Here is a 22,770-nt window from a genome sequence, read left to right on the forward strand (position 1 = left end):
AGCAGAATTAGATCCATACAGAGTGAAATGAAATCGTACTCAGGCTCTTGTTAGAAAAAAATTGCCCTTCGCTTTTGTGATGTAAGACCTGATGTAATTTTATATCACATGAAAAGGAGTTTGGTTCTTTTCTAGGGCACCTGTTCATTTGATTATCAAATTATTTCTTTGATAGACTAAATACTGCAAATAAATAGTATTTCAAATTTTTTTTTGTAAATTAAAGCAGATTGTATGTTTCCCTGTATGATGGTTTGGGTGATCTTCACCTCCCCACTCTTATGAAATCACTCAGGGTAGGCTGAAATTAGAATGAAGCTTTATATGTACAGCTTAGCACAATATACAAGCAGATATTTACAATATATACAGCTATATACATAAATATACAAGTTAAAAACTAATACAGAAACACAACACTCCTTCCAGAAACCAGAGTCCCCAGGAGGGGCTCCCAATTGCCTTTCCACCCCTCTACCTTATCCCAGACTTTGCCTTATGTTCAGGGTGAGTTTGGAGAATCAGCCAGGGGGGTTAGGAAGCAGATAGATTAGTTACACAGACAGCAGGTTAGGGAGAAAAGGGAGGCAGACACAGCCAGAGAGAGCAACTCTTTTATCTATGTTTGTTTTCTTGGTTTTGTACATCTCAGCAAGCCTATGAGTGAAGTAGACCTCATCATTGTTTCCTTTTCACAGCCTGTATTCTAATTCCTCTGGCTAAAATATTCCAGCTGACTTCAAACTAGCACACCCTGTTAGGAGATGGGTTGTACGTATAGCCTGTTAAAAATAAACTGGAGATGTAGGCTGAAATGAAACATAATTTTCTAAAATGTGTATGTTCTGGGAAAGAAATCATAGGATACATCCATTTGGAAAAGACCTCAAAGATCATTCAGTCCAACTCTTGACTTGGCACTGAAGGGTCAACTAAACCATGTCCCTGTGCGCCAGCATATGAGCATCTCCAGGGATGGTGATTCCACTGTCCTGGGCAGACCACTCCAACCATTTCGGTAAGGAAGTATTTGCTAACATCCAGGCTGAACCTTCCCTGATGCAGCTTGTAACCATTTCCTCTAGTCCTGTCACTTGACCAAGAAGAGGCTGGCCCCCTCACTGGACAGCTTTTTCTAGCCTTGTTAAAATGTTGTGACAGTGATTAAAAGTGTTGAACCTGAAGTTCTTTCTGTTTTGCAGTTAAAAGACCACAGCATAGTGTGCTGTGTGTGCAGTGATCACTCGGTAGCAATTCTACACCTTCAGAGGAGAGTATCTCTCTTACATGCCAGAAAGCATCTTTCCCCTGTGAAGAAGATAAAATTAGACCCTGTTGAAAATCTGCTGATCGTTGGATGTGAAGATGATTCAGTTTATATTTGGGAAGTTGAAACAGGTAATGAGACAGAGATTTCTTTTTTTTTATCCCTCATTTTCCTTAAGTTTTGTTTGCCTGTTATGATCTTATACAAACCTTTGTCTTATACAAGACAAAAGTAGAATTTCCAACACATCAAGTACATTAGAGATTTAAATACTTATATGAACAAGTAAGAGACAAAAAATTGCTATGACTCAGGGTATGTCACTAATAAAATACAATAGGTTATGATGATTAGCTGACATTGCAGTGAATTTGAGCATTTCAGGAAGCTATAAATGAAATGTATATTAAGTCTCAAAGGAATATAATTTTCAGTATTGACATTCCAAGTTAGAAGATGAAGTTTTGCTTTCTCTAGCAAAATCAAAGTCTTAGAAAACTTTTGAGTTAATTGATAATCATAGTGGAAGATAATTGCAAAGTTCACAGTTGTGTTGTCAAGAAAGCTGACACTGAGAGTTTTAGGTTAAACTGTAGATTCCCAGGTGCTTTTAAGAGCATATTGCTGATTCACAAGGGTAATAACTAGTTATTTAAACATTGAGAGGCAGACCTATTGGAAGCTGTACTGGTATTAGGCATTACAATACAGTGTTTTAATGTAATTCAGAGCTATGTGTCCTGGGAGGAGGGAAGTGCATAATGAATCTACAACTACTGAAATGCACAGCATATTAATGCTGTATCAAAACAATTTCACTAATGTAACAGTAAGATCACAATTTACAAGTTATTACAACACACTGTGTAGACAGTCTGCTTTGGACAAAAGCATTCCTTGTTTTAAAGGATGAAATACCTGTGTTTAATGAAGGACTTGGCAAAGGGAGTACAATGTAAATTACAAGCCCATTGTGTATTGTAAGCTATTGGATATCATTAAGCTGGCATAGGAAATGCCTTCTAATACTTTTTCCCCCAAATGTACTAAATTGCTGCTTTTAATAAAGAGATTTACAATAAAAATAAATGTAACTTAACAGCAACAGTCAGTGAAACATGTTTAGGGTTTTTCTCCACCAGCTACTAACACAAAGTTCTCTTATAAACTCCTTTTTTTAGACTTAATATTATTTTACTATTTTAGTTTAAAAACATCAATAAGAACAGAGAAGGTGTGACTCCAGGAGAATGTTAGATTGCATATAGTGTTGTACTTATTTTTCTTGGCTGTCTTGTAGCTGATTGGTTTTGCTTTGACTTTTAGCTTTAGTTACATTTCGGGAAAATTTTCAGAAATAAATACTGGACCCTTAATTTGTTATCCTGCTTTTATTCATTTCCTGCAAAAGCTTGAATTGTGTTTTCTGGAAAATAGGTAATATCCTCCTTATGTGTATTCTGCTATTTATGTAGATGCAATGTATTATCACTCTTAGTTGGCAGGGAGCATGTGTTTTACTCTTCTGCTCAATTCTCTTTTTGGAAAAATTGTGGAACAGTAACTGTCTCAGAATCCTTCTTCCCCTCTTGATTCCCCAGATCCCTTGATTTTACTAGACTGAGGACATCTGCAATAATGTAGACTGTTATGCCTCCCCCCCTTCTCCCACTAAATGGAAGGTTTCCTCTCCCATATGTTCTTTTCTGTTCCCAAAGGTATTACTAGATCTCAGATGTCAATGCAATATGTAATTGCTGCCTTTAAAAGGCAGACAAAACCAACTCAAAAACCAACCAAGAAAGGATGAAGCTATTTGCATTAGAAATTAAGACTAACTTGTGTTGCTGCTGTTATGCACTGATAGCAGGATGCTGTCTGAGGTGAATACCTGGAAAAGCCTACCATGGTTTAGTGAAGTTGGTTTAAGGTTAAATTATATCTGTATTGCAGGAGAACATGAGAGGTCATGGCATTGATCCTTGAAATTGGCCTGACCTAGATCAAGAGCTATGTAGATACTTCAGTGCCACTCAAGCAATGCATTGTTCAGATGCATGAGGAAGACGTGTACAGCATCACAGACAAATGTCTGCAGAAACACAACAGCCTTTCAGTACAGTTTTCATGTTGGCAAATGAAGAGGCAGCCATGCATAGTACCACTTGTACATATCTGTGAGCGTGTTCCCTGCCTCATAGGATAAAGCCTAAGTGGTGTCTTGGTGCTTGGATTCCATTACAGAAATGGACGTAGAATCGTAGAATGGCTTAGGTTGGAAGGAACCTCAAAGGTCATCCAGTTCCAAGCCCCTGCCATAGGCAGAGACACTTCCCACTAGAACAGGTTGCTCAGGGCCTCATCCAACCTGACCTTGAGCACCTCCAGGCAGGGAGCATCTACAACCTCCTTGGGGAACCCATTCCAGTGTCTCACCACCCTCACTGTGAAGAACACTTCTTCCTAACATCTAGTTTAAATCTCCACTCTTCTGGTTTAAACCCATTATTCCTCATTCTCTCATTTCAAGACCTTGTAAATAGTTCCTCCCTAGCCTTCCTGTAGGCTCCCTTCAGATACTGGAAAGCCACTACAAGCTCTCCTGGAAGCCTTCTCTTCTGTAGGCTGAAAAGGCCCAACTCTTGTAGCCTGTCCTCGCAGGAGAGATACTCCAGCCCTCTGAGCATCTTTGTGACCCTCTGGACTCGCTCCAACAGTTTGATGTCTTGTGTTGGGGGCTCCAGAACTGCACATGGTATTCCAGGTGGGGGTCTCATGAGAGCAGAGTAACATTTTTGTTGTTTCTCCAATCAGAAACTGGTTTTCTTTGTGGTTCTTCCAGTTATGCAATTAGCTTCACAACTGAGACTTTGCCTCTTTAAGTGAAAGTCAGTGGACGACCTGCTTTTGTATCAGACTTGTATATCTCTGTTAACAGTTAAAAAATCTGAACAGTGTTATTGTTCTAGAGTTAATGGATAACTGGGAAAACAGCCAGTCTGTTTATAATTTCATGCTGTGGTTTAAGGAATTTCCATGAATATTTCAATATTTATTTTGTAGAGTCAGCAGTAATTGTCTTGAATTTGGCAGATGACTTCAGTAAAGTTTAGGAGCATGTAGTATTTTTTAATGTCTTTCAGTTATACCAGTTAAGCTCCAAAATGATCATTCCACAAGGAAACTACGAGGTTAACATCTTGAGCAGATGAAAGACTTGTTTATGCATAATGATCTCCCAGTTTCCTATGGTAGATGCTGAAATTTCCCTTTAAAAAGCATTCAGAAGAATGAAAAATACCTAAGTTGTCTTTTAGAAGGCATTCATACACTTTGTAGGTTGGGAGAAACATTGTCACAGATTAAAATCTAAACAGGTAAGACTTAAACATAAAACTTGTACCCTGTCTTCACAAGGTTTCCAAAGGTAACTTATTTAGTATGGTCAATGTCAAGTTGACTAAGTAAAATGTGCTGCCTTTATTCCAAATAAATAAGCACTTCAGTGCAGTTTATATTGAAATGTGTTAAATATGAGGACCTCAATTGAAGAGTACACCATCAAACGGACTTATAGACCTAAGACTTCTTCCTGGCTCTTGATGTTTTTGTAAGAAGCAATAAGAAATAAGTAACATTCTGTAACTTTTCCCCACTGACTGCAAGGGGAGTCTAAAGAAGCTAACTGCTGCCTCCTATTACAGATCTAGAATAAAAAAATATAGTCTCATCCTTTTCATCTTTGGTTTACAGAACAAATCAAAGTTATTATGTGTTTACATGTTGTTATTCATAAGCATGTGGATAGTGATAGAGAAAAGAGTAGTTCATAGCTTCTGTATTATCTGTGTAGTTTAATGTATTTTGCCCAAATTTTAGTATTTGGGTACCAGCAGCATCCCATTACAGTAGAATATCTTTCCATGACAATAAATATTGATCTAATAATACATTTGGAATATTAATAGAGCATATGTACAGGATGTTTTCAAACTTGTGTGCTAGAAGACAAATACGAAAATCAATAAGAAATTATATTCAAATTAAAGTGCAGAATATTTCTTCCAATAGCCACCATTTGAAATCCACTTCAGTAAGGAAATTAGCTGTTATCTATATTGCTTTATCATTTTCCCAAGGAGCTGGTGTCTTTGCTTTTTATAGAAAAGGTAAATATCAGTATGATGTAGTAAGAAAAGGATCAGTGTTTTGTTTCTTGCTGTATACAGCACATGGCTGCATGTCTACTGACCCACATTAGAAATGTTATTGAGAGTGAGGAAAGAGTTAGTAGACTTTAAAGAGCTATCTTCCTTGCTCAGTTAATAATCTTCAGTTACCTGTCAGTTTAATATAAACTTATTTCTTGACATTCATGCTTGCAGAATGAACGATCTACTAATTTCCTGTTATTTTCTTTTTCCTTGCATGTCTTGTTCTGATTTACTGTATTATGACATGCTTATTGTTGCTATTTTTAAAATAGATTAGTGTAATTTAAGACTTTTTGTTCAGCTGTAATAATATGCATTTAACTTTACAGTGGCTTCACTGTATTTTTCATATTCATCCAGGGAATGCATGCTTTGAGAATTTTCATAGCTCAAACACAGGGGAAAAAATCCAAATAGCTGATTAAATCTTTTGATGATAGAAAATACTCAGGCAAAAGAATCGTGTTGGGGTATTACTGCATTTCAGTTTAAGAATTCATGGTGCTTTGGTCATTTTACTTCTTATCTGAATACAATGGGGATTATCTTATTGCATTGTTATCTGTCACACTGCTGCTACTGTTACTGCTCATACTCTATATTCCAGTACAGATGGGGCTCTCCTATATTCGTAGTATTAGTGTTATCAGTAGCCCATGTGATCAGAGGAATCTATCCAAAGTGCAGAAAACCTTTTCCTTTGATCATTTTCAGAGTGCAAATAAGGTTGGTTTTGCATGTTATTGTAGTAGTGCCGTTAGAACTTTTCACTATGAGCACAGAAAAAGGCAGCAGCTCAGTCTCTGTGCAGGTCATGTGAACACAGCAGTGAGCCTCATCTTTGATGATTAAACATAAGTATTTTTAAAGTGTCCACCACAGGTTGAGTTTGAATCTGCTCCTATTCATACCATCCTGCCTTCTGCCAGCTCCAATGTGGAAGTGCTGGCTGGAGCCCAGTGTTACAGGGTTTGATGTTTAGATTGCAACATGAGAGGCTTCCTGTTCTGGTGGCTGCTATTGGGGTCCATGTTTTGGGTGTTGGCACTTTTTGTGCAAAGATGGTGGTGATATGAGTAGCAGTTGGATGGCATGCTGGTTTGCGCTGGTTTGCTTTGTGTGTTTGGTTTTTTTTCCCTTTTCCTGCACTTTTTCTGCAAGTAGGCTAAGATTAGGTAGTTGTGCATTAGAGTTACATTGTTTGATATCAAACTCTTACCTGAACTCCTTGTTTCAATCCGAAGCTTTTTTTCCTCTTAGTTTTATCTTGATTCTGTGTTGGCGGCACAGGGAACAGGCAGATTAACAACCTGTTAACCATGCATTGACCTGTTACAGTACCAAGTAGCCAACTTGGTTAGTGTTACTTGATAATAAAAAACCTATGGAATTGTTTTAGTTAGCTCTTGTTACACATTTGGATGGCAAAACTAAACTATTGATAAAATTGCAATGATTTCTGTAAAAGAAAACATTCAAGTATTAGAAGGCTTTAGGAGAGATGACTATTTTGCAGGATGAGATGGTGTATGAGAAATTATTTCATTGCTTTTGGTGTGTTTTTCCAACATAATGCAGCTCATGTAAAATTTTTTGTTTCAGTCTAACCCTATGGTATAAAAAAAGAGTCATGTCCTTCAGTCAGTCTAGTGCACACACTTGAAAATTCTACTTGCACTCAGTTCATACCCACATAAAATCTTTACTTCCTTACATTTTCTAATTACACAATATAATATTGGTAAACAATTTGTTTGAATAACAAATTTAAGTCAGGTGCATCTGTGAAGGCACTCAGAAAATAGGCACTAAAGTCTGTTTGGTTATACAAAACCCAATCTTGTATGTACTCTTTCTGATACTAAGACAAATATGTCTCATTTGATATTCATAATACTGAGCTATCAGTTAAATGGCACATAATTTCATCATGCCTTGGGAAACCATAAACAGTAGTCCTTCCAAAACTGGCTCAAATGTCTAGTACCCTTTGGAAAAAGGCTCTAGTGATTTAGCTCTAGTTCTTGGGTCGTGATCTTACCTTCAGCATTAATAGTCAGGTCAGACACTAGGTGGGTGGAGATCTTCACTTCTCTCCCCTCTTCACCTTCACGCTTAAGAAACATCCTTAGAGAAAGGAAGTGAGTTAACCTAGCTGTGCACTATTGAACTCAGACAAGGTAACTTCTTAGGCCAACAGTACTGTAGCACTAAACAGTTTCTGGCTCGGACAACTTTTCTCAATGGAAGCATCTCTCTGAAGAGATTTAAGGCACGTTGAAGATAACGTGATGCGAATGATAACATTGATAAGTGAAAAATCTCCATTTTCCTGTAATTTCTCTGCAAATCTTGTGTTGTCACTTAAATCACTTTCTAAAAGACATGAAGGATGAGGAAACATTCAATACTGTATTTTGAATATGTGAATGATTCAAAATAAGTCATAAGCATGAATATACATGCTTAGTGGAAGCCCAGTGTTTGAGGGTTTCTTGTTTGCTTTAATTTATCAGCCTTAAGTTGAAACTGAACCAATGTTTTGCCTTTTTGTGGCATCTTTATACATAGAAGTTCCAGGTCAATCTAAAGCTTGCACTTAAATTTAGGAAGTTATAAAATATTTGAGTCATTGTTTGGTAACCACTTACTGTTGATGTAGAATAATAGAAGGTGGTGGTGCTTGGAAAAATCTCTCGGAGTGAAAAAAGGCAATGTCCTATTTTGCCTTGCTACAGAAGCTAAAGACATGCTTATAGTGAGAATAGACATGTGTCTTTATATTGGCATGTATACATATAAACAGATACTTTTACATGCTTTATACTGAATGGAACATGTATGAAATATGTGTCCTTAGTATGTGTTTCTTACAGTTGATCTTAATTCTTGGGGGGCTTTATTAATAATGAAGTAATATTGCATAGTTTGACCAAAGAAACCCCAACTGAACCAAACTGAACCAAAAACTGACAAACAGAACCCACTGCAAAACAATAACAAACAAATGAAAGATGAGAACTGGTTGACATGGTCATTGCAACTAGAAGAGCTCCCACCATGGAGGATTTTCATTCCAGGCATTAAGGGGTGGCTTCTCATCCTCACTGCATGCTTGAGGTGGTAATAAAGAATTCGACCAAAACTGTTCACATGTTTTCCCAGTTTAGAGCTGGCCACTTCTGTTCAGTGTGGTTTAGCACATTTACCATATCCCAACAGTTCCTGTGACAGGATTATTTTTTTTTGCTGTTCAGAACAGCTTAGAGGGTGTCAGACAGAGAACATGGGAGTTGTAATGTCCTTTCTTTTTGAGTGTTGTCTTCAGCAGAATTTCTAAGATAAAGACTGGCTTGCATTGGAAACAGATATGAAGTTGTAATTTTCTTCATACTATTATTCATTGCCTTCTTTAGCAGAAGGACATGCTGACAATAGTTTGCTAGCACTGTTCTGAAAATATGTATTTTGAAGAACATCAATAATGTACAGCAGTTGGACCACATTACAAATCTTACAAATGCAAAAAATGAATGTATCTGCTAAGATAGTCTGTGTGCTCTTATATACAATGCAGTAGTCACAGGACATCTCCATTGTTTGTTTATTTCCATATGTAAAATACCATTTTAACAACTAGATTCTATAACAGGGTGGATTTTGTTTCATCTATCCTGTTTAGATTTGCTATGTTTCATCTACTTTTGTCTTGAGAGTGGTTGTAAACATATATACTTTCTTAATGCAGCGATTGTGTTGCATCTGGTTTGCACCATTTGGTACTAGAATGGTAGCGCTAACAGTAGAAATTTTTCAAGCAAATGCTTGACTACTGTTGTGGAGCAGGATGGTAGACTTGTAAAATTCAATCATCTTCTAGCGAGAGACACAGAATTTCTGTTTGCTTGATAAAAAAAACCTCATAAAAGTGTGTGGGAGTTTAATTTCAGATTCAATAGGTATTTATGGAATGGAAGATCTCGACAGAAAATAACTAATATTGCAGATGTTACTTGCTCTGAAAGGTGAGTTTTCTGTTTTGGCTACTGCTAAAGAAAAGGATTTGTTCCTGACCATGTGCTCTCTTCAAATGAAATAAATTCCTAAACCAGTTTTTCGTTCACAGATCACTTTTACTCAGTAAGATTCATCTGAGTTAGTAGGTCACAGCAGCACTGCAGTATTAAGGATTTCCAATACTTTAGCTGTGACAGCAAACAGAAAGCACTGGAGCCTGATGTTATGACAGGTCATGTGATGTCAGTGAATAGCACATCTTGAGGCAGGATAATATGTATGATCTCCACAGTAAAAATGCACAACACAGTTAAGAATAAAAACCTATGAACTGTGTGGACAGCATTAACACCAAGAGGCACAATTTGTAGCACTTGGTCCAGAAAAATAAGATGATGTAAAAGTCTCTAGCCAGTCACTTCTGATGGTCCAAAGCTGCGCAGGACAGTGAAATACTCCACTCCTGTGTGTTCCTGAGACTTGGTTGCCATGGTCACTGCTTTCAAGAGATAAAGACTTTCTTTTCCTGTGTTTTGTATGTATAGTAGGGGGTCATAGCAGTGGTGGTGCTGCTATGTAGAATACCCTGTCTTTTCCTTTTCATACTTCCTTCCCCCCCCACATCCTCCCAGTCAAAACCTTTTAGGCTCATCTGTTTAAAGTATTTCAGGTTTGAGGGTTATCTTATTTCTGTCTTCTCTCCTGTATTTCTCCACTTATAGGCTATGTCTTTTACTATTTCTGTTTTTATTTTCCTTCAAAATCTGAGATAAGGTGTTCCTGATAAACAGCTGTTTCTGGAACAATAACCACCTTGCCTCACTATTCCTTTGACTGTCTGCAATGGTCACAGGTTTCTCCATGCTTTCCCACACACCATCTTTGTCTGTAAAGATGTATTCAGGAATCATGGAATGCAGATCTCTGCCTTTATTTTTTCTCTGCCACCTTCTTATTCTGCAAATGAGTATTTTGGGCTCATTGGGAAATGTGAAGTACATTAGTTAAAGGGAATGCTTTTAAATCATGTTATGGTCACCCACTGTCATCAGGCTCATTTTTCTATGCACTTTGTTCCCTTTTATTTCAGTTCCAGATTTACACACAGAACAGTTCACAGGTATACATGTAGCAGAGATCTATGGTGAAGTACATGCAAATATGATTTTTTTTTTTTTTAAACCAAGGAGCCACCTTCTAGAAGGTCCTACTTACAAAGGATTTGAGGTAGCTGTCATGAATGATATTTAAAGACTGAACTCTAAGCTTTTGAAATGGATTTTATGATTCCATAGCCTTCTGTCATTAAGAAAATTGTCCAGAAAATTTTCTATAAATACACTTTAAAAATCCCAAACTCCGTATATATATTGAGTGACAGTGACTCCTGTGTGTGAGAAGCCACTCATATTTCTTGCCTCATGAGAAGCCAGAAAGGATAAGATCTGTTTGTTTGGATTTGGGTGGATTTTTATTGTTTTTCTCTGAACTACACATTCCAAGAGGTGTACTTGCTATGGCATGATCTATCACTTAAAAAAGAGTTCGGTAGGTAGCAGAAGTGTTCAGCAACACATCGACCTGTTCAGTGATGTCTCAGTTTGCATCCATAGCTGTAATATGTAAATGTCTACCTAGCAACAATTCCAAATAAGATGTATATGTGTTTTTAAAATACATAAGTTATCAATTTGTTTTTGCTCCATCATGCTGCCTGTTTATTCCTTTTAGGCCATGGTCTTTAGAGGTGAAGTGCTGCTATCTCTGTATTTAGTAACTTTTACACAATCACAGAATTTTACCATTTCTTCTGGTCTATTTCTTTATCTTGCAGTTAAAAATTTTCCATTCAACCAGAGATTAAAAACTACTCTCTGAAGCTGTTGCCAGAGAAGAAGCTCATACAAATCTTAAATATATTTTCTTTTTTATTCATGTATGTAGAGAGGGTAAAGAGTCAGACAGCTCGCATCTTCTCGTTTGTTTGAAACGTGATTTTTATCCTCTTCTGCCACTGAGGTATGATAGCTTTAGTTATTGTATTCTTTTATAAATCCACAAGGTTCTTTCACAGAGCAGTCTGATTTCGAGAGATAACTGGTGACGAGGCACTCATAAATGCATCTAGAGCTAACAAAACCTGGGTTTGGAGTTCAGCCTAATGCTAAAGAGTATGTAAAGTCAAGTCTTTGAAATTTGATGCCATGTGCCCAGAATTCTTGGATTCATTAAAAATTCATTGTAATCTCTGCCTTAGATCCTTGCCCATGAAAATAACATGATGCTGGGTAGACTCACAGGAATATTCTGAAGCATTGAAAACTCTAGTCATGAATTGCACAAAGTGATACAGAAGGCGAAGATGGATGGATGTGTGTGTGTGTGTATACATAGAAATACTCCCTATACAGTGGACTTGCTACAGAAGGTAGTAGAGAAACCCTAGTCCTTCAGACTTCACAGTAAGAGAACAACTTCCTTGGTGACTTCTGTTCATCTTTTGCTCCATATCATGCCAGCAGTTGTGTGGGGAAATAGAATATGCTTGTAGCTTGAAAAAAACATGTTGCATATATAAAGAGACCTAATATAATTTACTCAAATAAGAAGTTTGGAAATAAATATAATCTTGACTTTTCAAGTCTTTTTTAAAATGTGTATTTGATCCCACATAGTATGGTCAAACCTTTTGTAGTCCTTGCAGCATCTGTTAGTGTAGGGGTGAATACAGAAATGTTGCATTGCTGGGAACATTATAGGCAGTACTGTTTTGAAGTATTTGTAGACAGTCTAGCTGTAAAGACCTTTGGACAACTTGCATTCCTTCCACTAAATATTCAGTTCCTTAATGATCCATGACACTGTCTGGAAATCCTGGACAGGGATGAAGAAAACCATGTATTACAAACAGCTAGGGGCCAGTCCTTGTTTTTTTCTTTCAGTGCAATGTTACAGTAATCTATGGTATTCCATTGATTTAGTAAGGGACAAAGAATCAGTTGCATTACTTTTTTCTGCTTTGAGTTCAGACTCTTGGTCATACAAGTGACGGAGGTGGTACTGCAGTGAGCAGAAATGGATGAGTTTCTGAGGAAATAATTTCAGATAAAGAGGTTTTATACACACATACACACACAAACACTTATCGTATGAGATCCCTCAATCCCAGTCCAATATTTTTAGCAGGTGTTACTGATAGAACTTCAATGTTACACATTTTTTTCTGGTAGCAGTGAAAGGGAAAATTCATGTTGTGTTACTTGAGGCTACAAAGAATTTGAACTTAAGGGAAAAAAAGACTTCATGTTATAGCAGATATTTAATAGTTTTTAAATCCTTCATGTGTCTTTGATATTTATAGGAAACATGCCATTTCAGTATTTTATTATGAGTTTAATTCCTACAGGAAATGTGTAGTATAAGAGTTCTTTTCAGTACATTTAAGCTCAGTTTGGAGATCTTTAATGTTAGCTACAAGCTAATTACTATTGCTGCAATTATAACCAAATAAAGTTATCACTAAAATAAGTTGGTATAACAATTAAAGGAAGTAAATTACCTAGTAATTAAATAGCATCTGAAACATCGTATTCATATTCCTGACTACTAAACTACATGTAGTATAACTGGGTGTTTAGAAAGTGTCAGAGGTGACAATGTTTTTCAGGAATGGAAGCAAAAATTTGATCTTTCCCTTGCTATTTGTAATCTAGAACACTAGAGGACAGCACTAAAATATTATTTAAACGTGTTGTTGTTTACACTCTTAATGATAAAGATGCTTTGTGAGGAGAAAACACATTACTCTGTTTTGAACAGAGTTAAGGCAAGTTTTATCCTTCTGAATTTCCTTTGCTTCCTTTGAGAATTACATCTGACTCCATGTTACACAAAATATCTAAAGTCACACATTCAGACTGTAGTCTGAATTTAAGGTATTTGCTGTGGTGATTTGTTCAGAAGTTAATCTTTGTTTTTTAACTAGTAAGACTGCAAAATAGACTATGTTTGGTATGATTGAGAGAATGAGGAATTAGGTGGCTTACTTGTGAATGTTTCAGAATTTATCTGCTCACCTCAAATGTATTGTCTTAACGCTTTGATACTTACACTGAAGAGTGAAGCATTGTAGTTCTTTGCAAACAATTACAGCTTTTCTTGTGTTTCTCTAGGCACACTGGAGCGACATGAAACAGGTGAAACAGCAAAAGCAATTCTGGCTTCCATTGAAGATTCAGAATACTTCGTGTCAGATGCCCCACTTCCTGTATCTCCAGAGTCAAAAAGAAATAGAAATGCCGGATACAAACACTTTAGCTCTTACAAGCACGGTGTGATCGCTTACAATCTTACTCATACAGAAAAGCCTTCAGATAAGGTAAGAATGAAGAGTAGACAGTTTATCAAGTGCAATAAGTTGTGATTCAAATGTTTTACCCTTCACCTTCAGTGACATGTAGCCCTGTGTAAGTGGCATGGAGGCTTGGTTTTATCTTGGTTATAAAGGTTTGTTCTGACTGGCTCAGTTTTTGTGCTGTCAAACTCATTTCATAGGACAAATGGGGAAGATAGAGGGGAGTGCCTTATGCAAGGTCACTGGTAGGTCATCTCAGAAGGGTTTTCACAGACGTTTGCCACCCATAGCTTCCTTATGTCTATGGCTTTTGACTGCATCTGTTTCCAGTATGCCCAGAAAATAGAACCCACCAGTTTGAATGTCTGTGTCTTGAAGTAAGACCATGTCATGGTTTAACGGCTTTACTATGATTTCTTTTCTGTGAAACATCAGATTCCTGATGCCATTCAGTGACAGTTTTTATTGGGTGATTGGTGTTTGGGTTGTGTTGCTGTTTGGTTGGTTTTGGGTTTATGTTGGTTTGTTGGTTTGTTTGTTTTTGCTTAACATCACAGAACAGAGTGGAAGTGCCTTACATTTATGCTAGCGTGATTAAATTTATGGTTTAAAAAGTGGATGTGGGAGACTAGGTTACAAATAGGTATGACAATCTTCAGGAGAGATGTGGCCAGTACTTGAATTTGTCTAGCAGTTTTTTATGTATGTTATTAAATCAAATAATTGCAACTGATAGAAAATATGTGCTCTTCCTTTTTGTTTTGAAAAAGAGGCAGTACTGTACTGAAACTAGCATTAATGTGCTATTACAGCTGAGAAAATTAGTCATGAGAAGTGAGGTTGAAAGTTAAGCAGTCATTCTATTTACTTGTAGCCTAGATATAGCTATATTTTTATTAGTTATTCAGGATAGCTAAAAAGCCTTTGCATGTTAAATGTAAAACCAGTTATTAAAATGGTGTTAAATTTAACCCAGTCTCACATGCAATGAAGCAGGTATTGCCATACTCGGGTTGGAAGATAATGGTGCACACACCTTTGAAAACCCTGCCTATGTATCAGGAATGAATATATTCACTGATCTCTTGATAAGAGTGTATCTTAAGAATAGACCCTCAGTGTTGTTTGTTCTTGTTTATTGCTTTAAATCATGGGTTTGGGGAGTTCCATTCTTGGCCATAAACGCAGGAAGTCAAATCTGCTGTTCACCAGCCCTAAATGTAGATAAAAATCCTCTTCCAATGTGCATGGGAAGATGAAGAACTCTTTCCTTCACATGTGGAAACAGCCCTCAGAATTGTCTTAGTCATTTTTCTGGCTTTACTAATTCTGGTAAACGAGACACTGGCTATTATAAAATTCTGTCTGGCAAGTTGAGTCCTTGTTCTTGAATTTTCTTTTTTTGATCCTTTTCTTTATTGTATCTACACACTTACACGTAACTTTGCATTTATAATGATTGTTGTTCAACTCTTAATATTTATCTTTGACCTTTTGCTAACCTTAGTCTGATTTCTAAAGTTCTTTTTGATCCCATTTTCTGAAAAGTCTTATTAGAGCATAATCCTCCTGAGCATGTTGTGGGGCAGATGGTGCACTAGTTGGCCATTGACACAGAATCTGATCTCACTGTTAGTTTATTAAAAAGAATAGTTTCTTCCTGCCTTGGTAAAGAGGAACCACAAAAAAAGTTTTAATAGCTGTGTTTGGCGTGTAGTTGGTCATGTCTATTAAATTGAAAATTGCCAGAATTCAGCAAAGTGGCTGGGAAGAAAATGTGCTGCTTGCAGTGTTAGGAGAAAGCAGAGTTTGATTAAGTTTAAAGTGTTGAGTTTAACATGCTTTTGGGAAGTACCATGATCTTAAATTGGAAGTAACATTACTTTTTGGCAACAGTCAGGTTGTAATATTTGCAGTGCTTTTCTTCATCAGACATGGATCACTGTTGCTCTGATTTGTTCTTATTTAAACAGTGTTATTAGATGGATTGTCCCAGTGAAACTTTCTATTGATAGAATATTATAGGTGTCACTTAGACATCTCTGACTGTCAAATTTGTTTGTTTGTTTTAATTGACCTTTTTTGTCATTATAGTCCTGATATTTTAATCTCCTTTCCTCATAAATGAAGTTTTCTACTTGGGATAGCACTTCCCATTCAACAAAAAAATTGCCATCCCTTACATGCAGTGATTCTTTCCACTTCTGTCCCCATTAGAACAAGTTCTGTAAATCTGTGTGGGAGATGCTGGAGGCTAAATGTATCGAGTGTAGCTGAACCTGGCAAGAATATAACAAAGGAGGTCCTCTTAATGCTATTCCAGAAACTCAATGAGGGCAACACAAAAGGAGTGTGGAGCTTTGTAGCTTTTTTAAACACTGTTTTGTTATTGCTGAAATCAAGGCTTGTTGTGAGCCCACTGTTTTTCTTGGTTCTTAAGCAGAAAACTTTTTTTTTTCTTAGTTGGGCTGGTTTTTGTTTGTTTGATTCTTGGTTGTTTTTGTTTTTTTTCATATAGTGCTGTATTAATTGCTTTGAGTCATTGTATTTTAGCATCTTAAAAAGCACTTTTGAAATTAGTGAGAGTTCTATGGCCAACAGAGTTTACCATTCTATATCATTAAGTGTATAACTGCTATACAGGTGAAGATATCATGAGACCTTCAGATTATCAAAAGATTTTTGTGTGTTTACAATGAGTATTTTGTTCTTAATTTCCTTTTCTTTGGCAAACTGTGCATTAGAAATTTAACGATACATTAAACTGTTAATAATGTTTCTATTTTAAAACGCCAACATGGCTGATTTCATCCTCTCAAGAATTCAATTTCAGATTTATGTAACAGAAAAAATGAGAGATATCTATCCTGTCCTGTTGGCATTACACTTGAGTGATCTCTGTTTTGTACACAGTGAGATGATCCACATGAAGGTGACAAATAAGATTCAGCATTCTTTCTTAGTATTTATGATTATGTTGTTTTGTCATCAATATTATATTTAAGGGAAAATGACATTTGTGAAGTCATGGTATCTCTTTACTCCATCCTAAGAAGAAAAATATCCTCACAGAGCAGTCCAGCTTCAAAGGCTTTCTTTCAAAACATTTGTCACATGTAAATCAAAGATACAAAAGTGGAATGCTTTGATTTCATGGTGTTTTGACCATTTTAATTCTTTTATTGTGCTGCACGTGCCAGTGGGAGTACCAATAACAGATGAGTGTGACAAATGCAGTTAACACAAGATCCATATTAATGTTGTCAAATCCCCTTGATGTATTTAAACAGATTTTAATTATTTTCAATGTCAAAAGACTCAAAATATATAGCTTAATAGTTCCTCAAGAAAGCTTTACTTAATATGTGAATGTAAAACCTCTCATAAACCCGAAACTTTTATATTGGCCTTAGTCATTGACATAGGGTATTCATCAAGTCAGCAATTTGTGTGGCAAAGTGCCATTTGAATAGTGTATTGTTAGAATACTTATGGTCCACTTGACAAGGGCTCTTGCTGTAAATAGTGCAATTTGACTCCAGCTGTTAAAGAGTGGCTTTGACAGCAGCCAAATAGAATGGAGATGCTTTACTGCACCGCAGAAAAATCAATATTGGGTTCTTGTTCATGGTAACCTGTTTTTTTTTCTTTTCCCTTTTTTGCAGATTTATACAAGACTATCTAGAGTTCATTTGTTGAAGTTTAAATATTTTTAAAGCAGGTGTGTTTTATTCTCCGATTAGCATTGCCGGTGAATGATGCCTGGTTTTAGTTTATAAGAAAAAGCTGAAACAACAGAAAACATACCAACAGAACAGCACTTTTGTAGATACACATAAACAGTGTGACAATGCTGCGTGATTTTAACTCTCATATGAATGGATGCTAGAATGTGTGTGCATAAGTTATGTAACTAATGACAAAAAATTGTCTGTCCTTACGGTCTTTTTTCTTTCTTTTTTTTTTGTGGCGTCACTCTAATATTCCTGCCAATTTTCTAAGCTTGGAGGGGTTTTAAGCAGATCTCTTTGTTATTCTTCCTGTAACAACCCCCACAGATGTTGACAATCTGTAGTGCCATTGTAGATTTTTCCTGAAGCATAGTCTTGCTGGTGCTGAACAGTTTTCCAGCAGTATTCAGTGACATAAGGTTGCTATGATACCTGGCCAGTAGCAATAGGTATTGAATCACTGGTCTTAATTACAATAGACTGTACACTAGATTGTGTGTTCATGCTATTTATATGGAACTACCTTTCATACCTTATAGTTGGAGATCAGAGCTGTGTAAAAATCAAGTTTGAAAAAAAAAATTCAGATGCTTCAATGCATCATATGAAGATTTTACTGATGCACATAAAAAGCTGAAGATGTCTGGAATTGTTTTCCTGATATTGCAGAAACCTTTTGTGTTAGAAAGTTTCTTAGCTGTTCAGCTTAAATAATTTGGATGTAAATCTGTGCTCATTACGCACTGATATTTCCAATGATTTCAATAATGTAATTAGAAGTGCTTCTGGATAAAATGTTGGAGGAAGAGCTGCTTCTAAAATTTGTTCAGTAGCTGCTAAACCTTGGACTGCTGAATTATACTGATGAGAATCCAGACCAGGAGAGGGATTTTTTTGCAAGCAAGACAAAGACGAGGAGGGAACAAAATGTATTTGTTTACAGAAGAACTTTTACAGGAGGGTTAGGTATATTTTTTGCTTGATATATTCACTCAATTTCTTAAAGTTCCTTGAACATCCATTTACAGTGCAGAAAGTGTCAAAACATCTAAATAAGAATTTGCCTATGATCTGTAGAAGTTTTTGATTTATATAGTTAGTAAAAATAATTATGACCTTAGTAGTTAAATACCAGTTGCTGTAACACTTGTGAATGCACTTTTCAAATGTTCTATTCACATGCCCAGCATTAACTGCTCTAAAAAACTTAGTGTTCACTTCTGTATACATATTCTGCTCTAAACAAAACATGAAATGGCAAGATGCTTCTCAAACAAAGGTGTTTTTTTAGGAGAAAAGTATAAATTTGTTGTCCTAGTTCCTTAGAAGGAGAATATACAGAAATGATAAATAATAAAAGAATTATCTACTTTATGTTGCTGCACAGAATAAGTAAAAGAGAAATGAAGACTGAAGGACAATAGCAGTTATTTGTTATAGTGGAGTAAAGGACGTAATTTGAAAATAAAATTGTTATTGGAAGCCTGGAAAATCACTACTAGTTAAATCTTACTGATGGAAAAAATTGATAGAAAAATGGAAATAAGTTACAAGCCCAAATATCAAATCATACTTAGCAAACACAAAATCGAGGGTAGTACTGTAAACAAAGGTATGTTAGACATGGACTCCTTTTATTTCTTGCCTTTTTTAATAGAATATTATTATGAAGAATTTCACCTCTTGATCATTTCTATGAAGTGGAGTATTGAGAAAAAAACATAACAGAAAGTAGTAGGACATTTCTCCTTTAAGTTGGTGATCTTGTTGCTGTCAGGCTATTTCTGTTTTGGTGTTGGTGGGGTTTTTTTGTTGTTTGTTTGGGTCTTGTATGGTTTTGGGTTTTTTGGTTTTGGTTTTTTTTTGGTGTGTGGTTTTGTGTTAGTGTGTGTGGTTTTTTTTGTTTTTTTTTTTACTAAGACTGATATTCAGAAGCCATAATTAGTAGTATGTGAATTAAGTATAATAGGAAAATGAGTGAAGAAACAAAGGACAGGTATTGTGTGTGTGTATTTCCTGTATGTCAGATGCAAAGCATTTCAGTACTGCATTTCCTATGGAATTTCACAGTTGAATATTTTATCAAGGGACCAAGGTAGCCACATAGCTACAGTAAAATAATAACGTGGAAGTTATGAGATTAAATTGGTGCTAGTTAAAAGGCATCATAATCTTCAGAAATACCGATAACTTGGACCATATGTCAGCTTTCCTGTGAGTAACTGCAGTTTTCTGAATTAGTCTACCAAGTCAAGAATTTGTTGATTTCAGTGTTCAATGATTGCCTCAAAGTAAAAGGAAGGCAAAAAGCTGCCATTACGATGTTGTAAGACACTGTAATCTTGCAGGTGTGGGTAGTAAGTAGCACAGCCTCACATAAATCTGAGAATATTCCCTCATTTTGGCCCATTGGACACTGTTTCTATATACTTCAACACATAGTTTTCACAGAATTCACCAGGTTGGAAAAGACCATTGAGATTGCCAAGTCCAACCTATCACCGAATACCTTCTAATTAACTAAACCATGGCACTAAGTGTCTCATCCAGTCTCCTTTTAAACACCTCCAGGGAGGTGACTCCACCTCCCTGGGCAGCCCATTCCAATGAGCAGTCACTCTTTCTATGAAGAGCTTTTTCCTAATGTCCAGCCTAAACCTTCCGTGGTGCAGTTTCAGATGGTGTCCTCTTGTTCTGTCACTGATTGCCTGGGAGAAGAGACCAACCCCCACCTGGCTACAACCTCCACTTCTCCAGGCTGAACAACTCTCTGTTATTATACTGAAGGTGACTGGCTGAAAAGCTTTTCTCTACCTAGACAACTAATTGGACCATGTACTACAGCTAAAGAAGGTGCTACACTGTCCTACTAGAAATAATTCTAAGGTCAATATCAATAGTTGGGGTGAAATATTACACACTGAATGACCATTTACTGAGGCTCACAAAGCCAACACTCTCTCTTCCTCCTTTTTTGTCTTCTCCCATTCCTCAGCTGCCACACTGTAGTTCCCTTCTCTGTCCCTTGTAGCAAAGTGTGTGTGTATATATGTTTTCTTTTTTATTTTGAGAGACATGCCCTTATGGATACAGTGATACAGTTTGTATCTTACTGAAGTGCTCTTCATGAAATTCTCCCTTTGTGACTGTTTCGTTTACTTCCGAGAGTAGAGTTGTAAACAGTTTGATTTTCCTATTTTACATTTAAGATGTTCTTGTTCCTAACATGCAATTTCTGCTGTAGATCAGCCTGCTTGATTTTCCTTGTAACTGCTTTACCAATTTCTAATAATTCTAAATCAAATTACATCATCTTTGTTAGAACCTGTATGTTTTTTACATTGTTCTTGAGAGTTCATCACTATTTGTAGCAGGAGAATGGTGGAATTTATACTTTACACTTCCTGATAAACCTTTCAATTCTGAACATTAAATACATGGCCTCTTATAGTTTAGTCTTACTTTAGTGAAGAGAAATATCAACAGAAATTTAGATCTGTGAGACATTCCTGTTTCTACCTCACCTATTCTAAAAAGTGCGCAGTCTCTTTTTCAGAATTACATTGACATATTAAATGCAATTATAGAGCTGTCACTTGAAATACCATGCCTTATGCTGCAGAAGAGAGATATGTTTTCCTCTAGATTAATTTTGCTAATTAACTAAATCTCAAGTCTCAGTTCAAGAGCAGAAATAAAATGCTAAGCTAAACTGCAGTTCAATTTAAAACACACAAAGCAGCAGTCATTACATTTCCATTCTTTTGACAGTTTTCTGTGTATTTATATTAAAACTTTAGTTTTCATAGAATCAGTCAGGGTTGGAAGGGACCACAAGGATCATCTAGTTCCAGCTCCCCTGCCATGGGCAGGGGCACCCTACCCTAAATGAGGGTAGGGATCAGTTTTTATGGTGGTCAGATTTGTTTCTTCTGATACTTATGGGAAAGGATGAATCAGCTAAACAGATGTCTGAAAGTGTTGGTTGCATTTTTCCTCAAATACTGTCCTCATGGAATTCCATGCAGTTCTACTGCCCTCAGTAAGATTGAGCAGCTTTGCTGTCCCAATACATCCTAGAATGATGCAGGATCTGAAGAAAGTCTAGCTTGCCTATTCCTGAGTTTTCAAGAATGACATTTTCCAGGATAGACAGGATTTTAATGTTTAAGACTTCAATCTCACTTGTTTTGGTTGTTTTTTTTTTTTCTTTACTAGAATGTGAATTGCTGAAGAGTTGATCTAGTACTTTTTATGTAGATAGATGTTATGGGTGGGGCTCCTATAATCCAATATGGGAAATGTACTATCAGAGCAGCCCAGACAAATTATGTTATTTCAGTTGTAGTCAGCAACCAGTGACAGGTTGGTAAATTAGTTTTTAGATACACCAGCCCTTCTTAAGACAAAGCAATATTCCTATGCTTTTACCTTCCTTCTAAGATCATGTTGGCAATATCTTTGTGTTCAGAATTATATTACGGATACTATATTATATTGTATTACAGATATTTGGATGTTCATTCATCCAGTGAATTGTTCAGTATAATAATTCTTAGATCCATGAGTCAATAGTCTGTTTTGTGGATTGCTGTGGCATCATTTGTCCAGTCGATGATCTAGGAAACAGGGCAGATGTTCCATCTTACAGCTTTTCTTCCCTAAATGCTGGATATGGCTGAAAATGTTTTGGCTATGACTCATTGCAGGGTTCTGTATATGTCTAATGATATGATTAGGGAATTCACTTTTGCATTCAAGATAAGTTATTAAAATATCATCTCTATCTTAATATATTATTGAATATATAAATGAGCAAGACTTCAGTTTAAAAAACCCTTATCATAGAATCAGACAGGTTGCAAGAGACCCCCCCCAAGCTCATCCAGTCCAACTTATCATCCAGCCCTTTCCATTCAACTAGACCATGGCACTAAGTGCCTCATCCAGCCTTTTCTTGAATACCTCCAGGGATGGTGACTCCACCACCTCTCTGGGGAGCCCTTTCTGATGGGAAATCACTCTCTCTGGGAAGAACTTCCTCCTAATATCAATCCTATGCCACCGTTGGCACGACTTGAGACTGTGTCACCTTGTGCTGTTGCTGGTTGCCTAGCGGGAGAGTCCCTGCCCCTTCTTTTGCCATTAAAATGTTTCTATAAGTATTTTTTTTTCTCCTTTACAGTA

The 22,770-nt window shown here is 36.4% G+C and overlaps 1 protein-coding gene across 9 annotated transcripts in view; it reads left to right on the forward strand.

Annotated features, from left to right (window-relative positions):
- WDR72 (WD repeat domain 72) overlaps nucleotides 1-22,770 on the forward strand; it is a 117,423-nt gene that overhangs the window by 28,750 nt on the left and 65,903 nt on the right. For all 9 annotated transcript variants that reach the window (XM_064157591.1, XM_064157588.1, XM_064157589.1 and 6 more), the window contains 2 exons: nucleotides 1,203-1,398; nucleotides 13,671-13,876. In XM_064157591.1, coding sequence (XP_064013661.1) covers nucleotides 1,203-1,398; nucleotides 13,671-13,876 — 402 coding nt within the window. The remainder of the gene's footprint in view (nucleotides 1-1,202; nucleotides 1,399-13,670; nucleotides 13,877-22,770) is intronic.

This window comes from Pogoniulus pusillus, chromosome 17 (assembly GCF_015220805.1).
Source record: "Pogoniulus pusillus isolate bPogPus1 chromosome 17, bPogPus1.pri, whole genome shotgun sequence".
NCBI classification, from domain to species: Eukaryota; Metazoa; Chordata; class Aves; order Piciformes; family Lybiidae; genus Pogoniulus; species Pogoniulus pusillus.